This window comes from Monopterus albus, unplaced genomic scaffold (assembly GCF_001952655.1).
Source record: "Monopterus albus unplaced genomic scaffold, M_albus_1.0 scaffold82.1, whole genome shotgun sequence".
NCBI lineage: Eukaryota > Metazoa > Chordata > Actinopteri > Synbranchiformes > Synbranchidae > Monopterus > Monopterus albus.
In genome coordinates this window covers 1,110,486-1,129,399 of record NW_018127962.1, presented here as the reverse complement: position 1 = coordinate 1,129,399, position 18,914 = coordinate 1,110,486, and the positions used below count along the sequence as shown (strand labels likewise).

At 42.3% G+C, this 18,914-nt stretch overlaps 1 protein-coding gene across 2 annotated transcripts; it reads right to left on the bottom strand.

Annotated features, from left to right (window-relative positions):
- Positions 1-1,181: 1,181 nt before the first annotated feature.
- Positions 1,182-17,657, bottom strand: pdcd6ip (programmed cell death 6 interacting protein). Of its 2 annotated transcripts, none has more exons than XM_020606911.1 (18): positions 17,299-17,657; positions 14,732-14,786; positions 14,572-14,641; positions 12,672-12,799; positions 11,682-11,835; positions 10,794-10,894; positions 8,603-8,734; positions 8,194-8,416; positions 7,362-7,485; positions 6,836-7,013; positions 5,742-5,853; positions 5,435-5,604; positions 4,756-5,004; positions 4,305-4,439; positions 4,071-4,165; positions 3,820-3,937; positions 3,500-3,708; positions 1,182-2,264 (listed from the first exon to the last, which is right to left on the bottom strand). In XM_020606911.1, the coding sequence occupies exons 1-18, from the start codon at positions 17,502-17,504 to the stop codon at positions 2,084-2,086; spliced, it is 2,640 nt and encodes an 879-aa protein (XP_020462567.1). In that variant the 5' UTR covers positions 17,505-17,657; the 3' UTR covers positions 1,182-2,083. The 2 variants fall into 2 exon arrangements, with proteins under 2 accessions (XP_020462567.1, XP_020462568.1); XM_020606912.1 differs by having other exon boundaries at positions 8,603-8,719.
- Positions 17,658-18,914: the final 1,257 nt, after the last annotated feature.

Here is an 18,914-nt window from a genome sequence, read left to right as displayed (position 1 = left end):
GCTGCCTTCATTTTGTTTCAGACCAATTAAAAAATGACACTCCTCCGGTGGAGAACGTCTTGTTAAAATTAAGCGCCTGAGATGCACAGACACCTTTGATAAACACATCTAGAGCTACAATTGACTTTGGCAGCAAGAGCATGCTGTATAGATGGATAGAGAGGGAGAGAGAAACACGGCAGCATGTTATGCGTTGTGTCACTTCCAGTAGGAGATGTGAGCTGTTAGATCTGATTAGAAGTGTGTTTCCTGGCTTGTGAGTTTCACTCCCAAATACACACACACACACACACACACACACACACACACACACACACACACACACGAGACTGATGTAATATTATAAGATGTTTATGAGCCAAGAAATACTGACCAGTGAAGACAACTCTCTGCCAATGATTTGCGTCTTTGACGACAAGGACAGACAAATGGTAAGCGGAAAAAAATGAAGGAGAGAGCAGCTGAAAAGCTAAAAAGACAGATGGTACACAGGAAAAAAAGCTTAGGAGCAAAGAAAAAAATAATGAAGAGATTGGGAGGGGAACAAAACAAAAGATGGGAGAGCACTGAGGGAAAATGAAGTGAAATATGGTGGGTTTTTGAAAGAGTTGATCTGATAGAAACTTGAGAAGACAGATTATACGGAGAGAAGAGGGGGGAAAATGGAGAGAGAGGTGGAGTGATGGATGCAGGCAGGGGACCAGCAGCTCTCTGCCAACATCTCTATGCATCCTTCCAGACATCATACTGCGCTGCCATCTGCCTCCCTGACACATACACATACACAGACACACACACACAGGGAGAAGATATGTGAAATCATTAGCGTCTCCTGACACTGAATAAATATCTGGGGATGAAATCAGTCTGTGGAGAAATCACCTGCGGGGAAATATGATTGGATGAGATCACGACCTCATTGGAATATAATTTGCATGTTATCTAAATGGGATCTGCCCCCAATGCTCGTAAGGTCAAACGGCGTTCAATTAGTCGGAGGGAACAACTCGCTCCCTGATTGGCTGAAAGATGCAACAACGGCAGGTGCAGTGCCGCTTGGCTGCTACTCTCCCTGTGAGCTTCAGGACTGCCCTCTTCTGGCTGTTTTACCAGCCTCCACAATTAGATTAAACAGGAATACAGTCAAACAAGACACCCAACATTTAAAGACTGACAAATTCTGACTGGCAGTTGTTGTTTTTAATCACATTTGAGCTGAGGAATAAAAACAAACACCAGGAGCATGAGAGTGCAGCACACAAGAGTGTCTCAGTTAACTGCATAAGAGTCTTATTTATACATATATTTATATAATAGAACAATTTCTCCCACTTGTACAGCCTCCGATTTTGACAGAAATATACCCACAGTTCCCATGAGAGAGAGAAAGAAAAGAGCAAAACAGTGTAGAGTTCTCAACAGTCATCATCCATATCAGAAACCTACAGGCCATCTGTTTTTATAGGTTTATACAACTGTGAGGGATCAGCATTCATTACAAAAATAGGAATATAGTAGATACAGAAACACTAGGGGTTGACTGAGTGAGTGGGGGGAGTGAGGATGTGGCTGTGCCCTCCCATCACCGACATGACGAGTAATGACCACCAATCCATCCACTCAATGTAGGCTCCCAAACAAAAGACAGCCAGCCATCCTGTGCATCTCCATGAGTGTTCAACAGTCCAAACCAGACAAAGAATCAGTTATTAATGAAAAATATTTAGGGTTTAAATTAAACAATTAACAAATTATTAGATTACTATTAGAAAATGAGTACATAAAAAAAAAAACTACAGGCAAGAGGGGTGTGGGGAGGTGTACTAATCAAAGATGAGATAGTTTAGGAAAGTGCAACCAGAATACAGATCAAAAAAGGGGATGGCAAGATGGAAAACAAAAACTTGGTGAAAACTGAACTAAAGAATAGAGAGAGAGAAGTCCGAAGCAGCTCTGAAGTTGCTCTTCACTTCTGTTTCTATAATTTCTGTTAGTGAGAGAAATTGAAGTGTTATTGCTTGGGGGCATTTTTCATTTGGTGTTAACATGTGAAAAAAGAAGAACAAGGAGATGGAGAGGAGAGTTATTGCTGTGGGTAGTATGGCTGCTGCTGTGGGGGTTGCTGAGGGTAGCCAGGGTAGGGCTGTCCGGCAGGAGGGGCGGCTGGATACCCTCCTTGTCCTGGAGCCCCTGGGTAGGGCACATAGGGCATATTGTACTGTCCAAAAGCATAGGGGTTGTAGCCCATAGGCATCTGGAAGTACCTGTACAGAGAAAACAAATGTGAGTTAGAGTCTCCCAAATTTCAACAGCCACATATTAATATACAATTAAAACAACTTTATTAATCCCATTAGGGATAACAAATGCACAAAACAATACAACACACAGAATGAAAAACATCCAGCAAGACCTACAAAGCGTTTAGCAGTCAAACTGCAGAGGCAGTGGATGGTTTAGAGTAGTGATTAGTTTGACAAACGGGTAGAGAATAACGACATCCTGATGGCAACAGGAGAAATTCACTTGCCAAAACACTCAGCTGAGGCCAAAACAGCTGAGGCTGTAAGAATTTGTTGATTACAAAAAAAAAAAAATCCAGTCTTAGTTTCATTCCCTTAACTTCTGAACAGACTTTGACAATGTTGATTAGGCTGTTTCCATCTTTTGTGGCTATGAAATCAACAACTAAAAGAAAAACACACAAAAAGACTAAATCAGCAGTAACTGACAAAAAGATCTGAGTTTGGAGAGAAGATGAATCATCTGTTGTCCCCGCTTCACACTAGCATCTGGGTTCACAACAAATTTAAGACGATCAACAAAACTAGAGCCAAGGCACTTGTGCCATTTAACGAATCACCCAAACGCCAAACAACTGAGCTCGTCATAGGGTGCCATCCCATTCACTGAAGGTTGGATACTTTCAGGTTCATTGTAGTTAAAACATACTATATCCACCAAACCCAGTGTGGATCTGTCCTCAGAACCCAAATTGGACTCATTTGTACAGGTCCAGAGATTTTAACAGGAAGCCAAGCAAAGAAATCGCAGAACAAGTAAAACATCAGCATACAGGGTTTGAAAGAGGATTGAGGTTTGAAGGCATTTCATGAAATGAGAATCTTTTTGACTTCCTTATTGCCTTGTAAAGGGCTCAGCTTTAAATATCTGCCAAGTATCCAGGAGCAAAATAACTACAAGTTAAGGATTTGGTATCACATCTTATTGCCTGAGAGGCCAGAAACACTTCACTTTGAATGGCTGGGTAGGCAAAATTCACAGCTTGTATCTACAACCTGAAAATGAGATGAGCAAACTGAAGATATGAACCATCTAAGAAATATTTATCATTACATTGTAAAAACAGCTGTAGCCTATTTATTTTGACACCTTATTTTTCACAAGCTATTTGCACCAGAAGCTGAATCCTGGCATCAATATACAGACTTACACACGTCAAAATGTCATAAATTAGATGTTGTGTTGGAAAGCTCACCCTGGGTAGCCTTGGTAGGTGGGGTAAGGCGGCCCCTGGGCCTGGGAGGGCGGGGCCGCAGGTGGTGGGTTACTGGTGGGATGGCCGGTCGGTGGTGTGTTGGTGGGAGTAGTGGAGGCTGCCTGAGGGGTGATGGTGGGGGGAGGAGGCCTGGATGGAGGCTGGGGCTTTGCTGGAGGCTGCTGCTGGGCTTGTTGAGGCTGTGGTGGCTGGAAGGTGGAGAGACAGGAGACATTGAATCAGCACCCTACCTGTCAATCAGCACCCCAACTGTCAAGTTCAGTGGTGTTCAACACAGGGATATGTGACTGGGTGCTTACAAACACGGTCCGGGGTGCAGGCGTCGGGCCGGCAGCAGGGGCAGCAGGGGTGCTCTGATAGGCAGGAACGCTGAAGGCGGGAGCGCTGGGCTCTCTGGCGATGCTCTGCTGCAGGTCCCTGGAAGAAGGATTGAAGCATTACAAACAGCACCTGTGCACCTACGTTTCCTTCATATTCACGTATTTACTTGGAGCCCAGAGCGCCCAACTGCCCCGGCTGCTGAGGGGGACACAACCTAACAAATACGTACTTAAGCAGTTCATCCCGCTCTGTCTTGCGAGCAAAGACAATGTCGCTGCATTTGTTCTGGAACTTAAGCAGGATTTCTGTCAAGTCGTTGTAGAACTGAGTAGGGAGAAACAAAAGGGGACAAAAATAAATTGCCCGGCTTGTAGAGCACCTTGACGCACAGAAAGAACAAACAAAACTAATTTTCTGACAAGATGTGCATTACTGCTGAGGCTGGTTTGTGCTGAGCGAGTACCTTGGTGCCTTCGCGCAGGTTGTTGCTGATCTCAACGTAGCTGTCATGGGCTGAAGCCAGCTTCTTCAGGACCTCTTCCCTCTGGTTGGCCTCAGCGTTGGACTGCTTCAGACTGCTGAACTCCTGATGGGACGTCTGGACAGAGATTGTAGGTCAAAAAGAAAGAGCACAGATTGAAGAGGCTCTGAACCTTGTTAGAACATATGCTGATTTATGTACAGTAAACTAGAAGTTATTTCTTCACACACAAGGGCACTTTGCAATTTAGATGGCAAACTGGGTCTTTCTCTCTTTTTGGTCTTGATCTTTGTGTAGCTGTGCTTTTCATTTGAGAGGAGGTCAACTGTGTTAAGCTACAGAACAACATTCAGTTAAGATGGTTTTAGCAGAGAAGAACACTGCTGACACATGACCTGGTTTCAGACTTCATCTCCAAACTGTGTCCATATACCTGAACTTGTCCCAGCAGCTCCTCCTGCGTGCGGAGGCTGGCCTGCACCCTCTGGTTGTAGGCACCGTACAGCTGGTCGAGCTGGGAAAGTGACAGCTGCTCTTCGTTGATGGCCCCGGCCTGGGCAAGCGCTGTCAGGAAGGTGGTAGACATGTCAAAGGTCACAGCCTTGATCTCTCCCTCCATCGTCTCCCTTTCCTTCTTCATCGTGTCCAGCTTGGCGAGCTGGGAGCGCAGCACATTCACTATCTGCAGCAAAGACAGACAAGACAATTTAGCTGTTCCATCCCATTTAGAACACTTTCTTATAATTAGCCCTGGTCTTTCAGCCTTGTCATAATGCCTGCGGTCTATAGAACACCTCAACACCTTTCTGTTTTGAATGCAGTGTTGCTTGAAATACACTCTCCTTTCTCACTTCTTCCAAGTTCTGCTGGCTTAGTTCTTTAAGATCCCCAGTGAAACACAATGCAAATTCAGCAGACAAAATGAAAAATGGAGCCACTGTTGGGAGAAGCACAACATCCACCAGGTGGTTGTGTACAGCAGGTTTCTATGTTTATGTGACATAAATAATTTAGGCATCAGGTGACAACTTTTTATTCTAATGTTTAATTTTAACTTTTACATTAACTGGTCACACCAGCAAAGACAAAGATGGCAGAGCAGGCTGACTAACCTCACTGCCCTGCAGTGTCTTGGTCGGGTTGGCAGAGGGGATGGCAGCACTGAGCTCATTCTCTGGCTTACACAGCAGGGCGATCATGTCACAGTGGGCGTTGTAGCGGTCCTTCACCACCTGGTCAGCCTGTACGGCCTTGTCCAGGACATTGCGGAAGTTTGCACCCTCTGAGGGAGAGAAGGGAAGTCTCAGGTTAGAGCTGACAAAAGAGGAAGGAAATGATGGACAGATGAGGCCAATGGTCCATAGTGCAGGTCAACATGTGTGCGTGTGTGTGTGTGTGTGTGTGTGTGTGTGTACACACCTGCACGAAGTGGTTTGTACAAGTCTCCAGAGGGGGTTCTGTTCCAGCGCTGGTTGAACTTGGATCTCAGTTCGTTGTCCGTTGTCTCTTCATCACCCAACATCTTCAGAGACTTGATGGACAATTACACAAACATAGTGAGTGCACGTAGGAAATGCAAAAGCCTAAACAGACTACATCTATACTAGTCATTCATAGCTGGGCTGTGGGGCTGCTAACTGATCTCTCAGTTACTTATTGAATGAATGATTACTCACATTGACCTATCAAAAGTTCTGCGAGCTCAAGGTGATGTTTACTGGTTTAGTCTGACCAAGAGTCCAAAAGCCAAAGACTTTCTATTTCCAGTGATATATACAAGACAGGAGAGCAGCAAACCCTCAAGCAGTAAATATTTGTTCTTGATAGGTTATTTAATGAGCTGATTAATTTGAGTCTGTTCAATTAACAAAAAAACAAAACAAAAACAAACAAACAAATATTAAAGAGCCTGCCTTCAGCCTGCGCAAAAGCACTTTTCTGTTTTTTTATTTTTATTTTTAGTTACTGCTCTTTGTCTTTTTAGAACAGAACCAACTATGTTTTGGGGAAAATTAGGACTTTTTGGTTTGGACTTTTCAACACTGCCAACAAACTTGGAAGCAGATTGTGTTTTAGGTTTTATGGTTTTCCTCCCGTCTGTTTATTTATTTCTCAACAAGATTTCTAAAAAATGGGTTGGCTGAGGCGGGCAGACAGACAGTCCTTGGCCCAGAGATCAGTGGATTAGATTTCAGTGATGATCCTGATCTGGGATTTCTGCCATTAGGGATGATTATGAGTTGTTAGTGCTTATGTGCATTTCTGGTAGTGGTGAGAGAAAAGTCCAGTGTTCAGAACATCCAAGTCAGCATTAGATTCATATGCTCCTTCGTCAAGACAGCAAAGCCATATCACAAACAGGCTGTTAAAGAGGCTGTTCTTCTGAAAGTGCCTTCTTTACTTTTAGGATTATGGACAAGATGAGGCATTACATCACTGGGTGTGCCAGCTACAATGTGTAGCACCACATGTACAAGTCAGTGTGTTTCTGTGTGTGTCTCTCTAGCACAGACCTCATCCAGGATCTCTCTGTTGCGGGTAAGGAGCTCAGGCAGGTCTTTGATGAGCTGCTCAATGCTCTGCAGTCCTCCCTGCTGCACGATGGATCTGGACTTCTCAACAATGGATTGTGGGATAGAGTCTCCGGAGAGGTCCTCCAAAGCAGCTGGCAGGTTCAGAGATGCCAACACCCTGAGAGTCAGTTAACATATCATCCGTCAGGTATTATGGTGTCTCAAGTGTCAACCTGTGTTCTTCTACCAGGACAATTAAGAATTCTGAGGCTTGCATTAAAATCTTATTTCCACCTTGACCTGAAATTTGGAAAAAAGATGAATATAATTGTGCTGCACCTTATTCTTTGGGAAAAATACTTTATTGGTACCCGGTGCACCACTAGGTTATGAATTTTTAAAATACTCAACCATGAATGGAGACAAACGCTCACAGACACGCTCAGTGGAAAACAATTACACAATTATATCAGCATACAGATATGCACAAACACAGGCAGAGTGGTGCAGCCAAAAGGTAATGTACCCATTGCAGAGATTAGTGGCCTCCCTCATTGATGTCACCAGTCTGTTGACAGTGTCAGCCTTTCGCTGGTTGTACATGCTCATAGACTGCTGCACCGCCATAGGGACCATCTTCTCAAACAAGTCTGGCAAGAAAGGAGCAACCTCTGATTAGAGAGAACACATCACAGTGTGTAATATCTGAAACAGCTGGGTTTCGATGGGAATTCGTTTACCCACGGGATGTTTTTACAATACCTAAAAAACAAAACCTAAATTTTACAATACCTATACAGTACCTATATACCCATTTCATCTAACACCATAAAAATGGTGAACATCACACAAACCAGATTATTTTTAGGTATACAATTATTTTCTTTCTTGCCAAGTGCTAGATGAGAGCTACAGCTAGCGGTCAGTCAGTTCAGCTGACTGAAACTGGATTAACAGGGGACAAGTGTCTCTGACATAACAACAAAACTCCCCTACCAGCACCTCTAAAGCTCACTAACATGTTATATGCTGTCTTTAATCTATATTAAAACTGAAGTATAAAAATGACATGACTGCATTTTTCAGTGAATGTCTTGCCATCACCATGAGGTTGCCAAGCAACCAGCGGAGACATGCATCTCTTGATGAGTAAATGAATTTGTGTATTTCCCAAAAACATTAGACTATTCCTTTAATGTTTCTGACATTAACTCCATCAAAAACTGATAAGACTGTGATGCAGTCTGCCTGACAAAACACTTTTCCATCGTCTGACACTCAGATGTTGATGCTTTGTTTTATGTCTCTCTAAGTGTGTCAAACCATCGTGATAGTGGGAAAGATTCTGTGTAATGTACCTGAGAATTTCTGGCTGAGTGGAGGTGTGATTGCAGTGGCTTTGACCAGCGCTGCCTTGCCGATAGGCTCCAAGTCCTTGACTTCAGGCACACGGTCATGGTAAATAAAATCATTATCTTTTTTGGCTGCGGTGAGGGCACGGTTGACCTTGTCACCCAGGTCCTTAACGCTCACGTACTCATCGTAACGAGACGTCACCGTCTTAACCAGCTCAGCTGCGTGCTGCAGTGATCAACAGAGGAGAGACAGTCGAGCACAAAGGCTAATTTGCTTTTCTGAGATTATACAGGCAATGGAGATAAGGATTCATGCAAATGATGATGGATGGGTAGCCACTTCATCTGAAAATGTGACAGATGAAGAATTGTTATGGGGAATAATCTAAAGGACATGTGAAATCAATGTTACCTGCAGACGAGCGATCTCCTCTCCAAAGTGCTTCTTCTGCTTGGCTACTGCGCTCTGGTGCAGCTGAGCGTTGGCCTGCAGGATGCAGTGCTTGGCCGCCAGCACCGGCAGCACTTCCTGAAAATAAAAATACTGACCAGGGAGAGGCAACCACAGAGCAACACGCAGACACACAAACGGATATATCCACACACAGCGGCGAGGCAAATCACAAAATGGCAGACGCACACCAGCGAGGTCAAATCACAAATGACATCATGAAAGCAAACCACAAACAGGCACAAGCAGTCAGAGGTGTGCACACACACACACAACCAGTGCCCAGACCGATACCACCACCACGAGGGATGCAGAAAGAAAGGAAGACAACGAGAGAGAAAACAGAACAAGCCATGAGTGTTTAACCTCTCAGAAGAAGCTGCAACACCTTCATCAAACATCCCACAGCTGTGTGTGTGTGTGTGTGCATGTGTGCTTGATAGTGACTATGACGGTGGATGTGTTTGTTTGATTTCAGGCAGTTGGGAAGATCAGAGCTGCTGCTCTTCAGATGTGGATCAATGATCTTGTTTTCTGTGTGCAAAGAGCGACATCTCCATTCTCCACAATTAAAAAACTACAAGCTAATGTGTGTAGAGCTGTTGTCACAGAGGAGAACTACACGCTTTATGACAGATACATGTCATGATAATATACAACCAGGACTGGCTTGCACCAGCTATCTGCAATCCATCACTTATTTTGTTTGTGAAGTACTTATTATCTATTAGCAACTTTAATCAGGCTGCACTATTAAAACTTGAAAAATGTCAGGATAGTAACGCATTAATTTGCAAACTGACTGCTATGAAACATCTACAGCACTGTTCAATAACAGGGAAGCAACTGTTTTCACTGCAGCATCATGAGCTGCACCAAAGTCCAAATTAACAGCTTATGGTTCGGTGATGTAGTGAAGTAATATCACAATCCTTTGTCAATGCAAGTACAACTTTGTTTTGTTTATATTATAACCTGATCTTATTACTTTCTGGATTAACAGTTAAGCCCATTAAATAAAATGTTGGTGACAATTAATCACACCTCAAATGAACATATTTTTTGTTGTCTTGTATTGTCTGACAGAAAAGTCCAAAACCAAAGAGATTCCATTTCTAACAATATAAGAAAAATGCTCACGAGAAACTGGAAGCAGGAAATGTTTTACATTTTGCTTGAGACATTACTCAAACAACTCATTCACTATTCACAATATGCATCAATTAATCTTCTGCTGATCTGCCAATCTGTTAATTGATGAACAATTCCAGTGCTAATATGCATAAATGTGCTCCGCTGAGTGTACTATGTAGGTTACAGTGAAAGAGAACAAGAGAATATGCAACCTTTCCAACATCATATTATAAATTTATTTACTTTTTGCATCAGTTTATTAAATAATGCAATCTAGTACCACAGTTCTGCCATAAATCCTCCATTGATGATGGTGATAATGTTCGGCGTTTATTGAAACTACATCATGCAGTTGAATCACCACCTCTGCTAAACAGTTGCCTACAAAAACAGAACATTATCACCTTCATGAAACGGTTTTGAACAGGTAACAACTAATCTCAGCAGAAATGTTGATGTTGAGTCATTTCTTTTCATTTTATGAACGTGTAAATCTCCACTTAGTAAACTAAACTAGTAACTTGTCTAATTTAGGAACAGCTGGTTAATTATTTCCTGCTGTTCGCTTTACTTTGATTTCACTAACCCCAAAAGTATAAAATCTGTAGTGTGACCCTAAGGCTGTGTTTGTGTGTGCGTTTGGTCCCAGTGTTAGACAGACAGTAGAACTAGAAATGCCCATGATTAGACGATGAGAAACTGAACAAATGAAAGTCATAGTGCAGTTTAGTAGTAACCGCCCAATCAGAGTAAAAACAGGGTGGAAATGGACCAATGAGAACAGACAGAGGGTGCAATTTGGACAGTCCCACAACCTGAACATGACTTTCAAGTTTTTAACTCACAAATCACACATACAAAACAGTGCACACAATCAGACGCAGATGCCAAACCGTGCAAACTCTGTGTGTCTTCACCACACTGCACACACGGCTGACTTTTTTTTTTTTTTTTTTTTAAAGCATGTAACTGTGTGTGTGTGTGTGTGTGTGTGTGTGTGTGTGTGTCCTTCACATACCTTAGGAAGGTTATCTTTGTACTGGCACTGCTTGAAGGCATCGCCATAGAAATCTGCAGCCTGATTGGCCAGCTTTGCGATGACAGCATCTTTCATCTTGTCTATTAGAAGACAAAAGTCACTTTTAAAGTCATGAAACCAGCTAGGAGTACACATCAAAGAGCAGAAGTTGTGTTCTTGGAAACCACACACCACAATGGGCTCAGATCAGGTCAGGTCGGTAACTGACTGCTGATATTTGGTCAAGCATTCAGAGGCTACATAAACGTTTCTCAAGGTGAGATGAAATGACCCTTACATGCTACAAAGTGAAAAAAAACTCATTTACAACAAAAGCTCAACATCTCAGCAAAATATGCAGGTCTGTTTGTTTAAAGGAAGCTTACACCATAAAAGTGTTGTGCTTAAAATCTCCACTAAGCAACTGTGGAGACAGAACTGGGACATACACTGTGAACAACCTGGATCAAAGGTGCCTGTTGTCATTGTTATGAATACTCTGAGGGCACAAAAATCATGGGTGTGTAGCTGAGGATGCAATTTATTTAAAGTTCAATTATTCTGCTTCCATTAAATGAGAATCAGAATCAGCTTTATTGGCCAGGTGTGTTGGGCACAAGGAATTTGACTCTGGTACAGCGGCTCTCAAGAATTACTGCTAGGTGTATCTGTAAATGCCAAGTTTACAGACAGTGGACAGAACACTAAGTGGTGCACCAGGGTGATGTATGTTTTCAAGGGCTTGGACATAAACATGGGTTTTGGGTCTGTGTTTTTGAATAGCTACACGACAGTAGTGTGAGGACTCTGCACTGCAAATGCCTGAAAGTCTCTATGATGTAACATTCTCACAGTGAAGATGGTGGGTGTTAGTACTGTGCTAAGTACCTGAGGTGGCTTTGAGGAAGAAGACCTCCTGGGCCTGAGCCAGCATGATGAGACTCAGGGGGCCTACAGTCTCGGGAGAGATGTCCATGGTGGGCTCCCTGTTCAGTGCAGACAGCACTGTATCCTTGATGTGGCCAAACGCTCCGCTGGCCAGCTGGAAAGAAACAAAGAGAGAAACAGATCAAACATTACAGCCAAGGCTGAAATTCACATAACCTGATCTTTTGTGTCTATAAAAACAAACAGTCTCACTGGTCTTTAATACTCATCTCTAAATCCAAGTGTCTACTGAAGATGGCTGCATATAGCTGGAGATGATCTGTTGCCTTTCATTCCAGTGTTCACTGAGTGGAGCTTTTTTCTCTGCTATCTTTACACTCTAGGGGCCCGGTTCACAAAAGGGATTTGTGAGCAGTGCTTGCATGCAGACTGCAGATGGTGGTAGCATTGAGAGTCATAAAAGATCATCCCTCACACATAACAGAGTATATATTCTAATCTGACAACCTCTCACTCAGGCCTGGGGCACAGATAAGGGTTCATTTTAATGGGCAAAATCTGTCGGGACCCTGATCTGCTTTGCTGGAGGAACTCACACTTCTGAAGCTGAAATTCCCTGGTGTTTATTGACAGATGACATAAAATGTATGCTGATCCATTTGACTTGTCTTTACATATAAGGACTTAAACTATTTTGTGTGTGTGTCACATCCCTGAAGTCTGAAAAGCAATGTATGATTTTCCTTCTGATAAATATTAATGAAATACAAAATAAACACATGATACAAACAAAACAAAAGACGATACACAAGTGGACATTCGAACCACAACTGTGATACAGGAGAGTGATTACATCCGACTGAGAGCCAAGAAATCTCTCTGAAAAAAAAACTGTGTAAGATTGATGATCTCATGCAGCCATTTCCACCACGCTTTTAAATCACGCTGCGAGTGATACTACGGTATACAGCTGTGTGGCGGCACACTCACCTGATAATATTTGGCTGCAGCCTTCAGCCCCTCATCATTGTCCAGGTTCTGCTCGGAGGCAATCTGACTGGCCAGCGCTGCTGCGTTGAACAACACACATGTCTTCTCGTAGCCCAAACTGGCCAAAGCTGCAACACAAGAGTGAGAAATGCTTTGACAGATGACCTTTTTGTTGCCCCCTTGATCCTGATCTCAAAGGCATTCTGGTTATTTCGAGGGACAAACCAAACCACAAAATACACTTCGACAGCACCCTAATGCATTTCCACTACGTTTGTGACATTAAGATCAATTTTAATTTCTCTTCAACAGCTAGACATGGATTGTTATGTAGAGGATAGAGTGACATCTCCTTCACCCCTTGGATATTCTGCCAGATATCAACTGCTTTCTCTTTTTTAACCTCAACTGGCTGTATGGGGTTGGCATTTTCCCCACCCAACTTTTCTACTTCTTCATTCTGCACTGTTCTCACCCTGAGTATACAGTAAGAATCCCTCAGTCATGAGCTCCAACAGTTCACCACAGAGGATAAAAGATTCAAGCGTGAACTGAATAAATGTGAAGAGTGTAGACTGCAACAAAGGACAAGCTTATGAGTCATGGGATTATTTTTCTTTTGATTCCACAAGGACTCTCTGAATATTAAAGTGTTTTTTTTTTGCTTTGAGTACCTCTTACTCTCTGATCCTAACTTAGATGGGTGACAAAAATCTGAATAAATGCACGAAGAAACAACAAATGAAGATGCTTGCACAAAGGTGCACTGCATGGTACAAGTGAGCAATTGCCATTGAAATGCTGAGTAGGCCCAGTGGATTATGATTTTGAATCAAGGTGGCAAGAGGGAAAGATCTTTCAATAGGAACAGTGACTAGAGAGATGCCTGCGTTTAAATCTATGGGAAAGACATCAGTAAATAGCATCAGAAATTGTGGTCGATGGCACATTTGATTACGGTGATGCTCGTGCATTAGTGCGATATGTAATTAAAAAAGAGAACAACTACTCCTCAGGTGACTGCCAATGTAGGACATGATTAGACTGTGTCAGCAAGAGCAGTCTGTCGACAGTTACATGGAGAAAGATATTATAGCAGGCTTGCAGTGCATAAACCCCTCATTACATTGTGTGGGGCATACACCGGGAGAATGGTAAAGGCCTGAATGCTTGACCCTCTACAGTGAGGGGTCTGGTGACTCTGTTATAATGACACCACTCCCATTTCTATCCTAATGTGAGTGGTCTCTTCCAGGACGACAATGGGGTCACTGAATGGTTTAATGAGTATAAAAACAATATGAATCATATGCTATGGCCTTTGCAGTCACTAACCTATGGGAGATTTTGGCCCAGTGTGTTAGATGGCATCTCTACCACCATCATCATCATCATCATCAAAACACCAGATGAAGGAATATCTTGTGGAATAATGTTGTTAATCCTTCCAGTAGAATCCAGACACTTATAGAATCAATGCCCAGGTGCACTGAAGCTGCACTGGAGACACATGGTGGCCCTAAGATACTTTAAGATAGTTTTTGCTTTCATTTGTCGCCCGTCTGTATGTGCATATCTGATGGTAAGGTAATTTAAATAATTTGCGGATAATAAATATTCTTTATTTTACATGACTTTGAAATGCTGCCAACAAATCCGACACTAATGCTCCCTTCTGAGAGACTGGGTGGCACTAGTGCCACCAACATGATATGAAACGTTAGCCTGTTATAGGACACCTTGTTAGGCCTGTTCCTGGATACAAAGTAAAACTGGGACCTATTTAGTGTTAGAAAACCTTTGTGTGTATGTGTGTGTTTGAGAGAGAGATAGATGGATGGTATGTATGATCGTATCACAGGACAAATGACAAACACACTTTATAAGAGGCTGCACCTACCAAGCTTGACTGAGCCACCGAACAGCGAGCCTTTATCAAAGGCATCCTTCCATGTAAAGGTTAAGCAGAGCTGCAGAAACAGAAAGATGCTTTGTGTTCAGGTTCTGTTTGAGAAATAAGTCTAGCACACAGTCATGCATGTGGCTGTCCAATCAATTACCTGGTTTTCAGAGAAGGGAAACTTTGGCTCAACAGCACACAGCTGGTCGTAGTATCTGTAGAGGAACCAAAAGGGCAGGATTAAAACCATGTTCTTATGTGTCTAAATGCAAAAATACTTGCTCTTATTATTTTCTGGAAATCACATATCACCATTTTCACTGAAAAGATGCACATATTTATTCGGATTATAACTGGACTATAGTTAAGTGAAAAAAAGGAAAATGCAACAAGGCCAAACATTAAATCATACTTGAGGAACTACTGAGTGTTATGAGGGAGTAATTACTGTGGCATCTGCACCCCTGTGGTTTGAGGAACCTGTTAGAGAGACTTGACAATGAGTCAGGAAAAAAAACCATCCCGTTTGCATAGCTATCTTTGTGAGGATAACCACTGACAATGCATTACCCTAACCTCAGCTGTCACAACTAAATGCCTAACCCCACCCCTTACCCCAATCTGAACAGGGAAACAGGATATCCCCTATTTACCAGTTCATCCACCTTGCTTTCCAGTGCCAAGAAAGACTGGGTGCCAACATATGCAAAGAATTATTTTAATTAGATCTACCCACATAAAGTCTGTTATTCTTGTTTCCCATTCAAATACACCAGGGAACATATATGTGCAAAAGATAGCTGAGATGAGGCATGTCCTTCTAGTTTACTAAAGAGAGAGAGAGAGAAAACATCCAGACAAAACAAAGGTTACCACAGTGACCAGTAGCTGTGTGTCTGCTCGCCTGTGAAATAGGATAGGGCCCGTCACCCTGGCTACCTGGCACATGGCTAAGAGACTACAAGCGCAAAGAGCCAAGGAGCTGCAGTGCGAACAGTCAGCAATAGCAGCCTATTCTACGCAGACATGCTAGCTTCCACCTAGTTGCTAATTAGCCAAGATCAGGCATCTACTAACCCACAGACCCTACATTGTAAACACACAGCCTTCCAAAATCTCAACACATTACTCAAAATGATTTCAGAGAATGCGATGACAATTCAGACTGGGGTCAAAAGCTACAGTGGATCAGTGCATCCTCAACATAAACTGACGGAAACAGCAGTTATGACCATCAACTACTAATTTATGGTGCCACAAGTAGTGTGTCGCAAGAGTCACATGAGTGAAAACATTATTGTGTGAAAGGTGAGTGAATGTCCTGCATTACTTCAATTCTGGCTGCACCCCTCCAGCCATCTGTTTATACTTAGCACCTTCTGCTGGTATAATCTTTCAAGAATCTTGGTAAAGACAATTCCACCTTGTACTGCAGCTAAAAAGTAGCTCACAGCGGAGGAAAATGGAAATCCAGAATCCTGCAACACAGCATACCTGGCCACTCACATAATCTGGGCATCCCCTGTGCATAAAAGAACTCATGAGTCACACAGAACAAAGGCTGAAATGAGAGGGAGCTTATTAAGGTTCTATAAATAAATTGAGTATGTTATATTAAACAACACCAACAAAAAGGGTTTTGTAGATGATAAATAGATGGCTAAGAAGCAGGCTAACTGAGTCAGTGCCCCTGCTTTTTCCATTAGAGCTGAGTCATTAAACAATAATTAGTCTGCTAGAGTTTTCTGGTAGTGAGACAGCAGTCAGCAACAGGCAGGCAGGATCAGTGGAGCATGTGACAGAGAGAAACTTTGTTCCAGAAGCTGAAAACATTTTCTATCACAGTTCCTCTATGCAAAGTGGTTAGCACTGTGCCACTCTTTTGCCCTTTATATTTTGCATATATGCCCTCTGTTTTATATGCTAATAGAAAATGCTCAAACAAATTCCACAGGCAAGTTCTATATGTGTCTATATACCTCTACAATAAGACCAGAATGAAACAAATTATTACTCCTGCTACACTGGACATGGATAATGGTGGTCTAAATGCTTCTTCTAAAGGTGGACCTGAATATGAATGGCATATGACAGGAGACTTTGAGGGCTGCTATGTAGAAACGTACCTAAGGATGCTGAGGCTTGTCATAATCAAAACATCAACCTATACTAACTTTAATAAAAGTAAGCATCAGGGTGAGTCAGCTGCTGATTACTCTTTCATTATGAAAATTAACAGGTGACTTTTCTTCATTTTAAACGCTTTATTATGATTTATGTTGAAGTATGTGTTCCGTGTTTCACCCTGGGGACAATAAAGTTTAGTTTGAAGTAGCTATGCTACTTATAATAAGGTGAACCATAACGTTACCGTTTTCTTTGAGTCATTTCAATGAATAGAGACTTAGCTGGATATCATAACTAGCTCGGCCTACAGGGCTAATGTCGTCTTATAAGTATCGAACAGTTAAGTTGAGCAATTTATAAAGACAAGTCTGTGTTGCCGCTCCAGGAAACTTGGCGTAAATCCAATATGACTCAGTTATTTTGCCGACAAACCCTTCCTAGCACGTTAGCTTGGCACTATAGCTTCCAGGTTAGCGACTAAAAGCTAACGTTAACACATAAGGGTGCGGCAATGACTGAGCTCGCTCATCAAGAACACTGCTCTGGCTGTTAGTAACGTTGCAGCTAGTTCGGGTGTGTCATAAAATATAGACTTTATACCTGAGCAGAATCTCCAAGGAACTGTCATGTTTGTCCAGCGGCCTTCCCACCGCGTTTCTGCGAAGCTTGTTCAACTCCTCCACGGCACGTACATACTCCCCCTGCTCCTCGCCCGCTGTGTATGTGGCCGTTACAAATTTCGACAGCGGTTTCACCAGATCAACCTCAGATGACTTTTTTAACGGGACTGAAATAAACGCCGCCATTTCGGCCCGTAAACGTGATATATTAAATCAGAAGACAGAGACGTTTAGCGTCCAACGAACACAAACAACAGAGAGCGACCCACTTCCTGGTTTCGGCCAAGAAACGTCAAATTACGTCATACGAACGGAAAGGTGCACTGCGCAGAATCAGTATCTTCTCAGTGAGAAAATATGATCAGACTTAAAGAAAGAGCTTCATGTGCTCACAGACAGTTTATTATTTCCTCAGCTGGATTACATGGCTGAATTAACCTAACAGGGGCTCATGGGAAATTAGTTGCTGGACCCCTGTAAATCCAATCTTCATCCCAATCTTCATGTAATGTGTATAGTATTCTTATACCAGGATATTACGTGGCCTCTGGTTTAAAGTGAGGAAATCTGATTGAACACTATAAAAATTTACACTATGCTGCATACAAGCACAACATTGCTCTATAAAGACCCAAACAGCTTGTTGTTATGATTTTATTTTACTCTGCTTATTTTCACAAGTATTTAATTCCTTTGTTAAATTCATGATTTTATTACAAAATGACCATTTTCAGAACCACGTTTTTATTTATTTCACATCATTTACTTCACAACACTGGAAGTTTTTATCTGTAGTAATCAACCCACCTAAAGACGACTCACCTCAAGCATCAATTGTGCAGCCAGCTGGTTTTAGAGGTTTTATAATTAGTAAAATGGAGCTCACCTGTGGGCAGTCAATAATAATAATAATAACTTTATTTGTATAGCACTTTACAGCTCATAAAAGGCACAAAGTGCTTCACATACATATCCCAAACCAATAACGCCTACACAAAATGTATATAAATCCTAAAAGCAAATAAAACAAACTATTCAAAACAGTAAACGACATGAAACAATTTAAGGACACTTTACTGAGCATACGCCTGTCGGAAGAATTAAGTTTTTAAAACAGACTTGAATGAGGCTGGATCAGCTTGCGATCGAAGCTCTGGGGCAAGGAGTTCCAGAGCTTAGGGCCGTAAACAGCAAAAGACCGATCGCCCCACATCTTATAGTGAGACCTTGGGACGACCAGAAGTAAATGTTCAGAGGAACGCAAATTTCTGGTTGGAGTATAAACAGTCACAAAGTCAGAAAGGTAAGGGGAGGGGGGGGAGACCATGAATAGATTTAAACACAAATAACAATACCTTGAAACCAACCCAGAATTTAACAGGTAACCAGTGCAAAGAAAACAAAATGGGAGTAATGTGAGCGAATCTAGGGGTGTTTGACAAAAGACGGGCCGCAGCATTTTGGACTAATTGGAGCTTCTGCAGAAGAGACTGAGAAATTCCCATGTAAAGAGCATTGCAATAGTCAAGTCAAGAGGTGATAAATGCATGAATGGCCTTTTCTAAGTCTGTACGAGATAGGAAGGGCTTCACCTTA

What these genes read in the sequence shown, in the direction of transcription:
- pdcd6ip (XM_020606911.1), bottom strand. Translation starts at nt 17,504, where the DNA reads ATGGCGGCGTTTATTTCAGTCCCGTTAAAAAAGTCATCTGAGGTTGAT. An exon ending in CTGCAGCCAAATATTATCAG is followed by an intron (nt 11,836 to 12,671) that starts GTGAGTGTGCCG and finishes GTTTCTTTCCAG; the next exon opens with CTGGCCAGCGGAGCGTTTGG. An exon ending in ACTCAGCCAGAAATTCTCAG is followed by an intron (nt 7,486 to 8,193) that starts GTACATTACACA and finishes CTTTCTTGCCAG; the next exon opens with ACTTGTTTGAGAAGATGGTC.